The sequence below is a fragment of the Metopolophium dirhodum genome, chromosome 2, assembly GCF_019925205.1.
Source record: "Metopolophium dirhodum isolate CAU chromosome 2, ASM1992520v1, whole genome shotgun sequence".
NCBI lineage: Eukaryota > Metazoa > Arthropoda > Insecta > Hemiptera > Aphididae > Metopolophium > Metopolophium dirhodum.
The window spans coordinates 15,589,743-15,607,720 of NC_083561.1; the positions used below are offsets into that span (position 1 = coordinate 15,589,743).

Genomic DNA, 17,978 nt, shown 5'->3' on the forward strand with positions numbered 1-17,978 from the left:
ATAGAATACACTGTACATGTTTATTTAATATTAAATTAAATGGTTTTTTGACTATGCAAAATGTGTGTAAGCGTACCAATTCATAATTTTTAACCTATTTCGTGCAATATTTTGATAGTATACATATTATATGTTACCATAAAATATTATAATAGGTACATAATATTGAAAAACCATACTTTTATTCTAAATGATAAATGCGATCATGTTCGTGCATAGTATTATATTTAAATCGACAAGATTAATATTACACAAAATAAATTATCAATTTTTGTATTAATGTAAAAATGTAAAAGCTGTTACATTATTAAAAAATGACTTTAACCCGTTTAAGCCACTAAAAGTAATACATTTTCGCAATGAGGAAAAAAATAAGAGATATTTCAAAAAATGGAAATTATCAAACCCATGCAACGGTCATTAATGCGTCATTCATCGATAGTTTCCTTATTTATTTATATTATGTCTGTTAATATTACATAATTTAGCTTATTCATCAAATATTATTGTTATCATTTTATTTATTAGTATATAAGAGTGTGAGGATGATTAAAAATATGACTTATATACAATAAATTGAATTATTCGTTCAAAAATATAAACAAACTATAACGATTGTTTTATAGAATACAGATTATAATTTAAATAATATTTTAAACAATTATTTATAATTTAAAATGTATCTATAAAACAAAATGTCTGCAAATAAATTTCATGAAAAAAAAATGTTCAATGTGACAATATTGCGACTAAATCGGATGATTAAAAATTAAAGTGAAATGTGCGTTATTTAATATTTTATAATAATTAACTTTATTTTAACTTGTTATAAATAATAGAGCAACAAAAGTATACCGATAGGTATTTTGTATTTAATACCCAAAACACTCTTACTTTGTACTTACGCAATATGTTAAGATAAGGTAAATTACTTCACCAGAAATTTAACATTTTCATTTTTTACTCATGACATAATGAGTTCGTTGGGTCTTACTCAAATAAATATAATGTAACTGTCTCGGTTCATTTAAAATTGTAAAGCAATTTAGTATGTTTTCATTACACGCAACCTTTTAAACATATTTAAAAATATACTTACTCTCATCTTATGTAAAAAAATAAGAACTCAGATAAAATAAAAGTGACAGTTTTGTCAATGTCCTTGTGAAGTCTCATAAATGATTAACATATGATTTCATTTGAACGGACCGTGGGAGGACAAATTAATATTTTATGGAACTGGATTATTAGTTTGTATATAAACTATTGAAAACGTGGGAAAATGTTGTTCATAACGTGGGCAAATTACCAATAAAATTTATGTATATTATGTTCTTTATTAAATTATATCGGTTTCAATAAAAACATTAAAAATGTGTATTGTTTACTTTGTCAAAAAGTTAATTATAATGTTCATAATTTAGTTTACCTTATCTCAAAAAGAATATCACCTAAATAAATAATAGTTATTAACGCGCTTGTTAACGTCTTCTTGTATGAGAAAGGTAGCGAAAACATCTGATTAATAAAAAATAATAATATATTTGTATTTAAACTTTTTTTTTAATTAAGCTTCATAATAATATAACAAACTATAAAGCAGTCGTTGAATAAAGTATTGACTTGTTGAATAATAGTTTTAAAGGTAATTTAATAAAGATCCAATGGGTAGTATGATATTTAAGTTTAAATAATATTATTTTTGAGCGTCTATTAACTATTTCGTTGTAATATTCTATAGTCTTTAATAAAGTGGTCTATGTGTTCGATTAAATTGTAATTTTAATAAAACATATTTTTGGTATTGACAGGTACAGACAACCAAGATTCAGCTCTAGAAGGCAGTACAGAAGAGTAGTATTCAAACACGGTGAATGTAATGTTGTTCAAGGAAAAGTAGCTAAAAGAAGAAGAAAATATTTACAGGTGAATAATTTTTAAATTTTAAATACAATTTAATAACTTTATTATTATAGAATATAGCCTATAGAGTAAAGGTAGATAATATTGGTTTATATATCACATCATTCGTTTTAGTAAATTTATCTAAACGTTTTTCTAGTAAAGAAATTTGAAACATAATTTTCAATTCTAATTTAGAACAAATTTAATTTGAAATCATTGTACACTTGCACCATAGAACTTTACTTACCAATGATATACATATTTTTTATAACCAATATAGTTAAAGGTGTAAACATTTACGTAAATAATTAAAAATACCAAGTAAAATATACATTGCATTATAATATGCTAATTAATTTGGTTAGAAAAAATAATAAATAGGTAATTAATGTGATAGGTATGTAATTTATAGTATAAAGGTGCATAATTATTAATACCTGTTGTATTTTTTAATTACATTTTTCTTATTTATATTTGTGTTCCAAATAAAATAATGCTAGTAAAATGTGTTACTATATAATTATAGTTTATATATTAAAAACGTGTCTCCAATTGAAATTGTGCTATAGTAACCTGTTGATTTGTTAAAAAAATGTTCAACAATTTTACATCACTCCGTTTGTTATATCTAATAATTTTATTATATTTAATATGCATTAATCTATAGTATATAACAAACAAATTGAATTTTTAATTCCATATTACACTGAGCAGTGAGTACGTATGAAATATGTGACTTCGATTATATATAAAATATATGTTCAACATTGATCTAAATCAGTAATCACTATCAAAAAACAAAAACGCATTCACTTGATTCATTATCAATTCTGAACCCTAATACATAATGAACTGTAATAATAAATCATATTAGGTACCTATATTGTATAATATAATGGTACATATATATTGCCTATTACTATTATTTATTATTTTCTTTTATCAAAAAAACGTTAAAATAGTTCATTTAACATTAAACATAAATATTATTTTATGTAAACGCCTATATACATGCCTTCATAAGTGCATAGACAAACTACACGAAACTTGCGAAAGTTGTGGAAATGAGTATAGGAAAATGCGGGTTTAAGTGATCTTTGATGGGAATTATTTTTGAATGCGTTGTTTTAACATTCAGCTTTTTAGCACAAACGTACCTAACATACCCGTCCTAATAGCCCACACCGAGTACCCTGACCCTCATAGTTTTTATTTTTAATTATATAATATAAAAAACATTTAATGTCTTCCGACTGAGTACGCTGTGTGCCGTGCACTGCTCACCAATTTCCTTGTCATCTTAGTGTCTAAATCACTAGCCTATTTTTAGTGTTGACATCGCACACTATTTTTTAAATGTATTTTTTTTACCAGCCTGCTGTCACTGCTGTATTTGAAATCTAGAGCGTGACAATGGCCGAGTGTAATAAAAAAAATCATTTTATCTCGTCAAACCTCTACAAAATGAAACCAACAAGTACCCACATAATTTAAAGCACACACAGAATAATGTATCAAAAGAGTCAATATATTATTATTCCACTCTAAATCGTTTTTAGATTGACGCGATGGAAAATAAATTTCTTAACTGTATAATATGATTGTGATGGCGGTATCCCAATATTTATACCTAACACTAACACATATTACCATAATTTGCCGTTATTCACGTATACGTTTTTAGAAGAACTTACGTTTCGTTTGTATAGGCGAATAGTAAATATACATATAGATATAATAAACATTAGTTAGGTATATATCTTTATATATTATTCAGGCGCTATGTGGGATTTTAAAATTAAAATTACCTATTTAATTATTGTGTTGGATCTGCAGCTTTCTCTTGACACTCACAACTTTGTAACGTAGGCACAAAATAATTTATCACCGTTCATTAAAACCAAAATGGCACGTTCAGAAATAATGTTGGGCACTGATGACTGATTTGTATTACACAAAATCAAGGAAGAGATATTTTGGTTCATCTTATAAATTTACTTATAGTTTTTAACGGAGGAAGTATTTTAGATATATTGGTTTTACTTTAATGCGTAATTTTTTTCACTCAAACCCTTTACTGTGATTACATTAATAAATTGAAGTTTAATAAAAATAAATATTTCATTAAAATAAATTTAGCTTAAAATAAAAAATGTAAAAGAACAGCTGTTTAAAATGCAGTATCAACGTTATAATAAATGGATACTATTTAATTGAATATATAAATTGTGTTCATTGCGCATTGCATATTATTGTTTTAAAACAACAGTTTGCTTGTTCATATTGTGCACTTATAATAGTGACAAAAATTATTTCTATGACATTTTTCTATGCTCCCACGGGTTCACCTTGAACGCAAATAGTTATGCTTAATATAAATTACATAATCTATAACTTACTACAAGATACTATTTTCAAATTATTTATTAATAGGATAATCACTTTTAATACTTTTAAAAATGTATTATTCTAGTTTTAAAAATTAAAAATTTCTATTAAAAAAATATTCTTCACGCTGTATGATTGTATTCTATACGCCGCTTGATTACGCATTTTTATATTATTATAATTACGAGTAATAGATAGTATTATACAATATTATATTGTAACATTTTATTTGAAGTTAATTGATTGATTTGCTCGTTACAAAATAATATGTTTGATGATGTTTACATGAATATATTTTTTTTTATATTTTTCTAGGACATATTTACGACACTCGTCGATGCTCAATGGCGATGGACGTTGTTAGTGTTTTCAATGAACTTCATGCTCAGCTGGTTAGGGTTTGCCATCGTATGGTGGCTGATCGCACTAAACCACGGCGATTTGGAATTCTCGGTAAGGGATAATAACTCAACGTGGGTACCATGTGTTCGAGAAATGTATTCTTTCACCTCGTGCTTTCTGTTCAGCGTCGAAACTCAGCACACAATAGGTAAAAATCTAAACCGTATTGTTTGGACGGATATGGACGATGATGATATGCTATTTTTTTCATCGTTTGCCTTAAAACCTTGCGATTTTTTTTTGCATATAATTGAGACTATAATATAAAGCCCACCAACGTACACGACCGTTACCGTTCTGTGATGATGGTCTTGACATCCGACAAACACAATAATTATAATAATAATAATAATAATAATAATAATTTGTCTGTAATACCAACTTGTGCTGTATATATTATCAGGTTATGGTTCCAAACACACGACCGAAGAATGTCCTGAAGCAATATTCATTATGTGTCTACAGAGCATAGTAGGCGTTATGATCCAGGCATTTATGGTGGGCGTGGTGTTCGCCAAGTTGTCCAGGCCGAAAAAGCGCACGCAAACGCTGTTGTTCAGCAGAAACGCTGTGATCTGCCAAAGGGATGGCATTCTGTGTCTCATGTTCCGCGTGGGTGACATGAGAAAATCTCACATTATCGAGGCACACGTCAGGGCGCAGCTAATAAAGAAAAAAGTAAGTATATCCATATCAAAAATGTTGCAACTTGCAGCAGACAACGACCCAAACGATTTGCATCATGAAATACTATGGAAATACGCACGGCTATACAATTATATTATTATACTCCAAAATATTATTGTCTACGGACAATTTTAGGAATGCGAATTAAATACAGAAAAACCTACTTATATAATAGAATTGGTGCTCGGTATCAGCTGATTTTTTTCGTCATAAAGGAGTTTTCGTTATCGAGATGCTAAAATATACGTGCGGACCTGGTTACATTATTGTTTATACACTTATACAGGACTAACGGGACTGATTGTTATTTTCCGTTGTAAGGAAATGTCCGTGTCTTATAGGGGGTTCGTTATAAGGAGATTGTATTGCGCATATATATTATATAGATGTAATAATACATTATAGGTAACATTAAATATTCTACACCATAATATATGATCAAATATGATCAATTGCCGAATTGCCCACTAATTTGAATTATTGTACTAGATGACAATAGAAGGTGAGCTATTACCGTTCCATCAACAGGAACTTAAAGTCGGTGGTGATGGTGAAGAGGACAGGATATTCTTCATATGGCCTACGACTATTGTTCACAAAATAACTCCACAGTCGCCGCTGTACATGCTTTCGGCTGCTGATTTCCTACAACAGAAGTTTGAAATTGTCGTCGTCCTAGAAGGTAACTATACTGCTAAGACAAATATAACCAGCCGATTAGAATACTTTTTCAATTTTAGTAAATCCAATTTTAGGAGCAACATTTTTCTTGTTATTGCACAAAGATAATATTAAAACTAAAATAAATCAATTTCCTATTTATAGAATATTAAATTTCATTTTGATCAATGTAATTACAGACGGTTTTTGATAGTTAGTAAAATCCATACATATCTGAAACCTTAAACAAGTATTATGTGCCTATTACATTTTTGTTTTATAAAGGCTTATACTATAATTATAATTAACTCTGTCGAACGGAAAAAAGTTCGAGACATCGAGCTTTATCGTAATGGTAATTATTTCAAGTGATTTCATTGAGTTCAAAAATGTCATATACCTCCTCATATACAATTTAAGATACCTATTGATGTTCGACCTAATAAGAATCTACTATATACTTTATTTTATTTTTAAATTTGCAATTAATGATTTTATTGCAAATATTCTAAACTTTATTAAATTTAAACTATATTTCAACTCCATACATTTAAAAACACGTTCAACACTTTATCATCGAATTCCATTAAATATGTAAACATTTCAACAAAAAAAATTATAATAAAAAGTAAAAGATACACAAACACAATACTTAATTAACTAACTACCAAAAAGATTTAATTTAGATCATAAACACTTTTAATGTAAATTCAAGAATGCAGATACATTATGTAAATTTATCACTAACTTACACAATTGTACTAAATAGGTACTGTTTTTATGTGCTGTCAATTAATTGCAATACATCAATAACTAATACTTCTTCTAAGTACACAAATAATTATGACATTTTTTAAAACAACAGTTGATTATTTCTTAAACCATTTATTAAATTTTACAGGAGTAATAGAATCCACGGGAATGACAACACAAGCTAGGTCATCGTACCTGCCAAATGAAATACTTTGGGGACATAGGTTTGATACATTAGTGTCATTCAAAAAAGAAACTGGTGAACACGAAGTGGATTATAGTTTATTCAATAATACGTATGTTGTAGACACGCCGCTTTGCAGTGCACACGATCTGAAAAAGCTCATTTCGCTTCGGGCTCATACTGGTAAAATTGACGATTCGTTTTTAGAAAAAAAGCAAAAAATTAACCTCTTCCTACAGCTTTTTAACGTACCCATAAACTACGTAACATGAGATGCATTTTATTTCATTTTCTATCATTATATCTTTTTCAAAAATATAGAGTTTGTAAATTTTTTTTTTAAAACCAATTATTTAAAAATACATAATATATTTCATAAACAGTTATCGTGCAAACATATTTTAAACATTCCAATACAGAGTAATCACGATAAGTTAACGGATAAGTAACCTACCTACATAAATATATTAGGTGAACATAATACGTATAATATCGAAAGAATAATGTAAGTGTTATTTTTTCATACGAATGCGTTTGTTTTAAGAGTATAATACTATATACCTATATTTTATGTAGGTATATATTTATCTTGATCGTTTGAATCAAAATACTTTTTATATACAGCATTATAGCCATATAGATAATGTAATTAACTATAAAAAACATTAATTATTTTTAATTATGACAATATTATCATATTTCATAAGTATACTGAAGTAATATTATGATACCTATCATATTTATTGATTTAACCAAATAATTACATATATAGTTTTAGATATATAAATCTTTATCTTCACACACTAAAACATAATTATTCCTTTATACAAGCTATTATAAAATTAACCAATTAATTTTGTGTACTTTCAAATATTCTAGAAAGTTAAAATTACATTGTACGTATTTTAATATTTCATCACTAATAATAAGTGATGTATAATATGTTTGTTTGCTTGTTAAAGCTATATGTTTTTAAACTATTTGATACAAGTATTTTACTATAATATTTTTGTTTCAATGAATAAATAAATACTAATTAACAATAAACTTTTAAAATAACTTTTATTTTGTTATTATTTTTTTAATTCTTAATTGTTAAGAATATAATATGTTATTCATTCTTATATTTAATAAAATATTAACTATCTATATGACTATATATACTTTCACATATTATATTTCTTATATTTGTGCAATCACGATATATATGTACAATAATAAAGTGCCTATACCTCTAAAATATAATATTACACGATATTATTAAATTTATGTATTCCATTACTGGACTATCGAAACTTCCTTATAATAACTATAGTGGTAATTTTGTGTTAATGCTGCATGATTTCATCTGAACGAAAAATATTCGAATATGCGATCCTTATTAGAAACTGTCATTGTCGGTTTACTTTCAGAAATGCACCATATGCAACCCCTGCAAGACCACTCCACCAACTACAGCGACCCGTCGGACAGTACTTCCGGGTCTAGGAATTACAAGCCCCGTAGTGAACTACACGACAAGCAATTGTCCACCAGTGACCTGATGATGGCCCAACTGGAGCCGTTCCTCATAAAACCCGGCGAACTGCCCGGGCCAGAATCATTCCTGTGACGATTAATGATCTACAACGATCATTTGCTGCCACCTAAGCTGAACACCGGAACCACCATCGTTTCGTAATAAGCAGGGGCATCCCAATCATCTTCCACTCCCAAAAATTATTGTGATCTTCTTAGACGTTATTGATTATTATAATATTTATTGTACTTTGGTTTTTAATAAAATTAGTTTAATTTGATGTCATGGTTCTAATGTGATATCAGTTAGAAACGTACTCTCGTTGTATAAATATTATTATCTACAAACGGGTTACTTTCATTGACTGGAAGGTCCTAAATCTCAATGCTCCTTCTTGTAGTTTTCACTTGGTACATTTTTTAAATTTTCCATACGTTATCCTTATTATATATGCATTTAAATTTTAAAAACAGATCAATCCAAATGTATGTTTAAAAAATATATTAATAAACACATTTTTAAAGATTTTTCGTTTATTTTTGGTAACTGATACGAATTTATCATAAAATGAGTAGTTCTGCAATTTAACTGTACTTAAAATAACTAGATACACACATCATACATAATTAAATGTGATAGCATCAAACTTTTTTTTTAAACTAACTATTTAGACATTTTACATTTGTGTAAATTATTGTAAGCTAACCTACATTGTGCAATGAATGTGGTTTTGTAAATTGTTATAAAGCCTGAATTTCCCAAAAATACTAGAAAAATTTAAAAAAAAATGCATTTATGTATTAAAATAAAAATTAAATTTAGGGTTTATTCAAATACAGTTCAGTGTGGACAAATGAACAATAATTGTTTTTTTTTTAAATTAGTATATATTATGATAATTTCCAATCTGTAAAATTAAAAACAATATCTAAGTAAATATTCGGTGTGGATTATAAAAATTAGATAACGCGTAAAAAAGGGGTGTCCAGTGATACAACACTTTATTGAGCTTGACTATCCTATATTATAATAGTATGAAAAATATTGAATACAAATCAAAAACATTACTTTGCTAGTCTGTTTTTAGCATCTTGCAACATTTGTATATAACACTGAAGCTTTCTCATTTAACATCGACTAAATTGTTTTCGACTTCATACTAAATATTATACTTTATAATATAAGATACACCTTATTCCCACTACCTCAAAATATGTGTCCCCAAATCCTTAACATAATTCAAATAATTTTAATTATAAGAAAATTTATTGATGTTTTACAGTACACAATTATTGTTTTTAATATTTTACGCATTGTTAATAGTTTTGTGTTATTTTTAAAATAGTTCAATACATTTCAAACCATTAAAAATATAATTTGGTGTATTATGCAATCGATTACTGAATGCTGAGCGTAGAGCATATATGATCACAGAAAAATGTCATACTTTTCCTGATAGGTATTAGTTGATTAACACTTAAATTTTAAAAATTAATTTGTATTTATATGTTTATAAATTATACTAATTTTCGACTGATTACATAACGAATTCCTATGTTTAAAATCAAAATCTACAAACATTATTGAGCAATTACTAAAATTGAGCATGATGTAATTGTAACCTATTGTATTTAATTTATTTTGAATAAAAGACATAATTTAAATTTCCTGAAGATTTTATTTTATATAATGGCATTTTGCAGATATTAGTACCTACATGACGTATTGACGTAACGTACTGCAGTCTGCAGTGCTGGCCGTTGTGATTATAATTCTTTTTTTTCTCTAGATAAATAGACACCATTAATTAATATAACGTAGGTTATAACCAAAATGTATGTAAATACTAATAATATACGACTGCATTTATATTTATCTAGATAAATATGGAAATAAATATTTGTTCTATATAGTTAAAAGTTAAGTATTTAAGATTCCTATAACTAGTAATTTAGTTAAAACATGCAGGATGTTATCGGCATTCGACAATGATAGTAATTGGACATTTTCATGAAGTATAGGCAAAAATGAAATTACCTGCTGTACCTATGTAAAAAATGGTAATAACTATAAATTCATTGTGATCAATAGCTTATCATCTTTATAGCCAATGTGATAATAAAAGAGCAAATATTTTTTATATAAATTAAATTAACTATTATTCAAATAATCAAATGTATTTGCACTCAGCATGCTACACAGCGGTGGAGTATTTAGGATTATGGCGCCCCACCCCCACGTACAAACATAATGAAGTGTGGTGCCCCATTTCAATGAACATTTAACATTATATAGACGTAATATTATTGGCAGTGGTGAATTGTGGCCTAATCCCTAATCCCTAATCCTAGTTGGGGCCCGGGTTTATGAGATGTACGTTCAAACGCTTAATAATGCTGTAACATAATAATAAATTGCCACTAAATAATATTATCAGCCTATTAGCGTTACCCCGGAGACACCACGGGGAAGTCGATGAGTCGTCTTTCAACAATTTATTATTTTTACTATAGGTTTTTTGTTTTTACTATTTATGTTTTTTTTCCGATGAAGGCACAACGATATTATGGCCGAAAGAAATCGCATTCTCGACCAACTTGATGATTTGGAGAAAGATGGGGCATTTTGTAATGAGAAAATTGTTGAAGATATTGGAAAATTACAGAAGGACTTAGGCCCGATTTCACCAACACAGTTAATCACGGTTAACGCTTAATCGGCTGATAACAGATATTTAACCAGCCAAATTCGGCCGATTAAAACTCCGGTTAACTTTAACCGTGATTAACTGTGTTGGTGAAATCGGCCCTTAGAAAGTAAATTATGTTTACGTAAACATCAAAGTAGGACTTGAAAAAAAAATTTTATTATGGTGTAAATTATGTGAAAAAAATACCAGCAATTATTATTTTCTAGATACTCATTGTTTTTACTTTTAAAGTTAGGAATCACCCAGTACCTATAGATAGTATTATTTTTATATCTACTGCAATTGTACAATCGTGCTACAATCTGACGATAGTTCCCAAAGACAGATATAAACAAATAATAATATTATGTTCGTTTAAATAATTATTTGTGATCCTTCCGGATTGGTTAGCGAGGCGCGATCTCACGGTCAATAAATGTTGGTAGTTGGCTAGTCACAATATTAAATACATGAGTGAGCCACAATACTGCACGAGTGCAACACTCCGATCACGTCAAATTGTTTACTGTTTCATCATAAATGATTTAATCTAAATTACGGTGTGTAATAATTAATATTACCTATAATATGTAGACAATAAAATAAATACATTTTAGATTCTGAGCGAAGCGATGAATGTATTGATTTTACAATGATGTGTGTTTTTTTTTTTATTTTTGTGTCTGTCATCACCTTTTAGGACAGTAAAAGTGCTTGGATTTTCTTCAACAGTAACTTTTCTGATAGGAAAATGAATCTACTTGGTACCTTGGGGGGTCAAAGGTACAAATTTTCCAGTAGTTTTCAAAAGCAACGTGAAAAACCAAAGAAAAATTAAGGAAAAACGGGAATTTTTACGCAAAATCTGTTTTCGAGAAAATCGATTTTGGTTTTTGGTGTAACTCTTAAACAAATGACCGTAGGGACATGAAAGTTTGACTGAATGCTTATAATTGCATTTCCTATACACCATAACATTTTCAAAATATTTTGACTTATTTTGAGTTGTTTACGGACATTGTCAATTTCCATTTTTTTTATTTTTTTTTCTATAAATATCAATACAATTTTATCTGTTGAGTAAAAAAGCTTGAAAATTAAATAGAAGGCACCTAGGTTATTGTTTCAAAGGCAGATGAAAAAAATTAAAAATCCTTAGTCACAGTTTTTATTTATAAGCATTTAAAGTTAAAATTTTGACAAAATACGGAAAAATCACGAAAATTAGAAAAATTATTTTGAGTTGAGAATTCATAAAAAATTTTCTTTTTAAATCTAAGATTTGAAAATGTAATATAAGATTACTCATAAGTTTGTCACCTTTATCAAAAAAAAAATGTCTAGAAGAAACTTAAATTAAATTTTTATGAGCATCTGAAATTTATATTTTTACAACATTTGATATTTACTTGATTTCTCATGTAACAATTTTCTTATTTTATTGTAATTAAAAAACGAATGACTGTAGATACTTGAAAATTTCACTGAATGTTTATATTAGCATTTTCTATACACCATAAAATTTTGAAAATATTTTGACTCTTTTTGAGCTGTTTACGGACATTGTCAGTTTTCAATTTTTTTAGTTTTTTTTTCTATAAATATCAATAAATTTTTATTTGTTTGGTAAAAAAGCGTGAAAATTTAATATAAGGCTCCTGATATATCGTTCTAATAGCAGTTGAAAAATATTAAAAATACATAGGCACAATTTTTTTTTTATAAGCATTTAAAGTTCAAATTTTGACAACATTTATCAAAATTATAATTTATTAATTATTTTGTAGTTAAAAATTTATACATTTTTAACTTTTATGGCTAAGGATTGAAAATTTAAAACAAGGCTCCACGTAAATAGGTTATATATAAATTACTTTATTTACAATAATACCATCAAATATACTTGGTAAAATCATAGGCTGACTGACCGTTTTCGCTCAGAATCGTTTTTCTTATACAATGATATTATATCATTGAATTCAAATTTAACACCATCCATTACAGTGACCCACTTGTAACCTACTGTACAGCAGAGTGACATCCACTTATCCACCTTTTTTTTAGTTTTTTTTTTCTATAAATATCAATAAAATTTTATTTGTTGGGTAAAAAAGCGTGAATATTTAATATATAAGGCTCCTGATATATCGTTCTAATAGCAGTTGAAAAATATTAAAAATACATAGGCAACATTTTTTTTTTATAAGCATTTAAAGTTCAAATTTTGACAACATTTATCAAATTTATAATTTATTAATTATTTTGTAGTTAAAAATGTATAAAATGTTTAACTTTTATGGCTAAGGATTGAAAATTTAAAACAAGGTTCCGCGTAAATAGGTTATATATAAATTACTTTATTTACATAATAGTATCATATGTATTTTACCACAAAACAATAACATCGCTATTTAAAATAAATTTGCATGTATATTTGATGATACTATTGTAAATAAAGTAATTTATATATAACCTATATACGTGGAGCCTTGTTTTAAATTTTCAATCCTTAGCCATAAAAGTTAAACATTTTATACATTTTTAACTACAAAATAATTAATAAATTATAAATGTACAATAAAGTGCACTTTACCAACCCCCTCACGATTTAAATTTTTTTTTCAAACCACTTTTTTATGCTTAAAACGATGGTGTAAATTTATTTTACCGGAAACTATTATTTTAGAAGTTATAGCCAAAGTTGTCGATTTTACGTTTATATGTGCTTGCGCACAACGCTACTTGACTGTCACGTGCAATGCCTATAATAAATTAAAATTTTTTTTTACGTATTTTAACAAATTGGGACATAGTCATTTTTTAATATAATACAATGTTTTCGAAGCCGGCCAGAGTAGAGATATAGTTTAGGTCACCCGTTGAGTAAGCTTAGATATAGTATATATAGGTTAATAGGTAACCATCATTAGCCTGTCATCTACCTGAAGATAATTGTTTTTTAACAACATTATTTAATTCCGAAGCCTACCCAAAGTAGTTTTACATAGCAAATCGGAGGATATTTTCGATTTTTTAGTCCGAGCGCAGCACAGCGAACGATCGCCAACGCTAGCAGATTGTGTGCTTTTTAGTTTTTAACAACTTTGTTTAATTCCGAGGCTTACCCAAGGTGGTTTTACACAACAAATCGAAGCATATTTTAGATTTTTTTGTTAAAAAACGTAAAAAAAATTAACACCATTGTTTTAAGCATAAAAAACATTTGAAAATCGTAAGGAAGTTGGTGAAGTGCATTTGTTCCAAAGTATTTTTATTGTTTTGACAATGGTTGTACTTTTTGATAATAATTTAAAAATATTTCTACATTGGTGAATTTTGTAACATAAAAAATGAACTTTTCTTCATGTCTAAAAAAAAATAGGTCCCACAATTTATTACAAAGTCTGGACACGCCTATGTTACCTAGTAAATAGTGATTCAAGTAGTTGAAATAATAATTTATATTTACATAGTAGCCTATATAGGTAGTAGGTATTTACATATTATATAGTAGGAGGTATAGTACTTACATGGCTACATCATGGTTTAACAATAATTGTGATGTACCTATGCAACTATATATTCGTTTTAATAAATTAAAAGCGCAAACTGATCTGAGCCAACACAAAACCTATTACCTACCCACTACCCATCAATAATCTAATTTTCTAATTATATTAGGTAAAATAGAATTAATACTACTGAAAATGTATAATTTATATTAAAATACACGTTTGAAATTCTTTACTGCAGGTGTAAAAAGTTACTTTTATTTGGTTTCACAAAACTATAAAAGTACCTACTGCTAAATTAATAGTATTACAATTTATATGCTTCATTTACTCATGACTCATAGGTATTCTCAAAGTTTAAAAATAAACGACTTGAATATTTATAAACTGATAACTCAATAAATACTAATCCACTATAATATAAATCCATTATTGAATAATGTTAATAAAGTAATTCAGCCTAACGTTCAAACTTGATTAGCAAACCTAAATTTTACCAATTTAATAATAAATACCTATACATTTTAAATTTCAGGTTTTTAACAATTATTTTTTTTAAACGGACTACTTTATATTAGTCACTATACATTAGGTAGTCAGTATAAAACACATAAATTAAAAATTAAAAAATCACAATTTCCATTTTAATTTCAAATTAAAAGTTGTTTAATTACATATATACCTACCATAATATACTGTAATGCATTAATACAGTAGGTGCCTACATATACTATATAGGTACCATATATTGGTAAACCTTCCTATAACTGATGCCGTTTTTAGCCTAAGCCTCAAGCTGGTTTTAAACTGTTGGCACTATAAATCACGCATTCACAACTAACATATTATGACACCTCTATAAAAAATAATAATATTAGTTATTAGTTATTGGTTTATACTTTTTTATTAAATAAATGTATAAAACCAAGTTATACTATCTTATAGTTATAGATGGCTTAAGCTAATATTATCTTTGAAATATATACGTGTATTGTGTACATATTTTTTTTATCGATTTTTGTCAATTTTCGATCGAATTTGTTATATCTATATATAGTATCTATACCTACAGTTTAAATCCTTATACCTATAATTCCATATTATGTACAATCAATTTAATTTTTCCCAAATAATTTATTATATAGTATCGGAAGACAAAATATGTCGGGCAACTTATAATAATTATTACTGTTAATATTAATACTTCGTCGTCGTCGTCGTCGTAAAGAAACCGTGTCAACACCGTTAAATTGGCCTCGACTGGCCGGTAGAAAGGTTGGCAGCAAACACGCCACCGGAAGATGACCAGACGCATTAGCGCGCGCTAAAGCAACTGTAGTGTGTTGTTTTCATTAAACCTAGCGCCATAACGTCTGCGACAAACGCGTGTATTTTGTGCTTCACATGAAAACCAGGTCACACCGTCCGTCTTATACTCGTATTGCCCGTGTACGGTATGTATTGGCAATTGATATTTTGTTACCTTCGGTAAAAATATTATTATCGTCTACAGCATACGCACGACGATTTCCTTTGAAATATCGATTTTTATCGCTATATGATAACATATGCTCGATGGAGTAGAAGAGGGCCTTACCCGATAAAATGATAACATTTCAATGTCTACGATACTATAAAATATACGATTTGATCATGCAAAACAATACAATATTATTAAGTATTGACGACTTTATTCATAGGTAGGTACGAAATCTGTATTAAATTCGGTATTAATGATGTCCCTAATTTCCGATTGTACAAGAATACGATGTACAAGTAATTTAAAATTTTTTTATCGATAGGACGGTAATAATAATTGTCGATAAAAATTATTTTTCAGAATCAAACTAAACGAAAATTGAATACAAGATTCCTCTTGAATAGTTATTGATTATTGTTGGAATTATAAAATTTGGACGTAAATCCACAATTTTTTTTTAATGAGTGAAATTTTAATGTTGACGAAATTGGATATTTATGCGTAAACTCACGGTTACCATCAAATAATTGAGTAAAATACAATAAAATATAGACTAGTAATATAGGCTGATAGGTCGTCTTCGCATAGAATCGTTTTTTGAATGCAATAAGTATTATTAATTAATAATTATTAATATTAAGCTAGTCGCGAAGGCCGACTGCAAGTTGATGGCGTCCAACGGTCGGCAGGCATTGGACGAGTTGGCCGCGTGGCAATTGTAAACTCCGCTAGAATACCGGTTAGAATGTTAGATAAAAAAGTAATGAAAAGGTCTAATGTAAACTTCACCAGTTTTATTTTCTTACCAGTAATGGGTATATGGAAACTCCGTCAGTATTAAGGCCTTGTTTGTTTTGTTAAACTAAATAAAATTTAAAATCTCAACCAAATAAACTCAAAAAATGAAAATGAAAAAAAATGATGGTGTGAGAACGCATATATAGTTTAAATAATGGATTTATATTAGACTTAATAGTTAGAATGTCCACAAATTTATATGGTAGGTATTACATAATTTTATAGTTCACAGTTCAAAATATTATAACATAACATAATAACATACCTAGTACCTACATATTTTATAATTAATACAATTATCTATCATGATTTGTTGACGTAATTCACATTAAAATTTGTATGATTTGTTCAGACAATTATTATTTTTATTTTGAAGTGTTATATACTTTTAATTTTTCGACGTATACGCATACCTAACTATTATTTAATAAAGACGATACTGTTACATGATTTGCTTCACTGGCGGAAATTAAACGAACCAAATTTTACCTGCTTTTTTCCCTGGCGGAGTTTACACTGAAAAAAAAGCTACTTGAGGCGTAGTTTACTTGAACCTGGGCCGCGGCAGTCGTGGTATCACGACTGTATCAGTTGATTTCGATGAGTACCCGTTTATACCCGTTAACCGACGAGACGATCGACCGTCCACGATCGTGCAGTTCGTTTATGCTAAACGAGACATTGTGTGCGTACAACAACCGACAGCCTACAGCACACCTCTCCACTAACCATCTACACAGCTGATTAGCCTGCAATCCCAAACACTTGCTGCTTGGCCCTTCCCGTTTGACGTTTTCGACGAATTACGTCCTCCCCTCAGCCATCACAAAATTCCCTCGACCCTTTAATAATAACATTTTCCCGGGCCCTATGATTCATATAGGCTATGACAAAGTCTCCGCTCTACCCGCCACTAAAATTCGCTTTCTGCCCAACACCGAAACCAACTCTCCGATAGTCTCATATCCGAAGTCATGGCTGATCGGTTAATTGTCAAATCG

General features: G+C 28.2%; 1 protein-coding gene across 4 annotated transcripts in view; it reads left to right on the top strand.

The window, feature by feature from the left end:
* Nucleotides 1-8,778, top strand: part of LOC132938607 (G protein-activated inward rectifier potassium channel 3-like) — a 31,586-nt gene extending 22,808 nt beyond the window's left edge. For all 4 annotated transcript variants that reach the window (XM_061005531.1, XM_061005530.1, XM_061005532.1 and 1 more), the window contains 6 exons: nucleotides 1,812-1,926; nucleotides 4,609-4,843; nucleotides 5,099-5,373; nucleotides 5,872-6,064; nucleotides 6,944-7,162; nucleotides 8,392-8,778. In XM_061005531.1, coding sequence (XP_060861514.1) covers nucleotides 1,812-1,926; nucleotides 4,609-4,843; nucleotides 5,099-5,373; nucleotides 5,872-6,064; nucleotides 6,944-7,162; nucleotides 8,392-8,591 — 1,237 coding nt within the window. In that variant the 3' untranslated portion in view covers nucleotides 8,592-8,778. The remainder of the gene's footprint in view (nucleotides 1-1,811; nucleotides 1,927-4,608; nucleotides 4,844-5,098; nucleotides 5,374-5,871; nucleotides 6,065-6,943; nucleotides 7,163-8,391) is intronic.
* The last annotated feature ends 9,200 nt before the right edge of the window (nucleotides 8,779-17,978 follow it).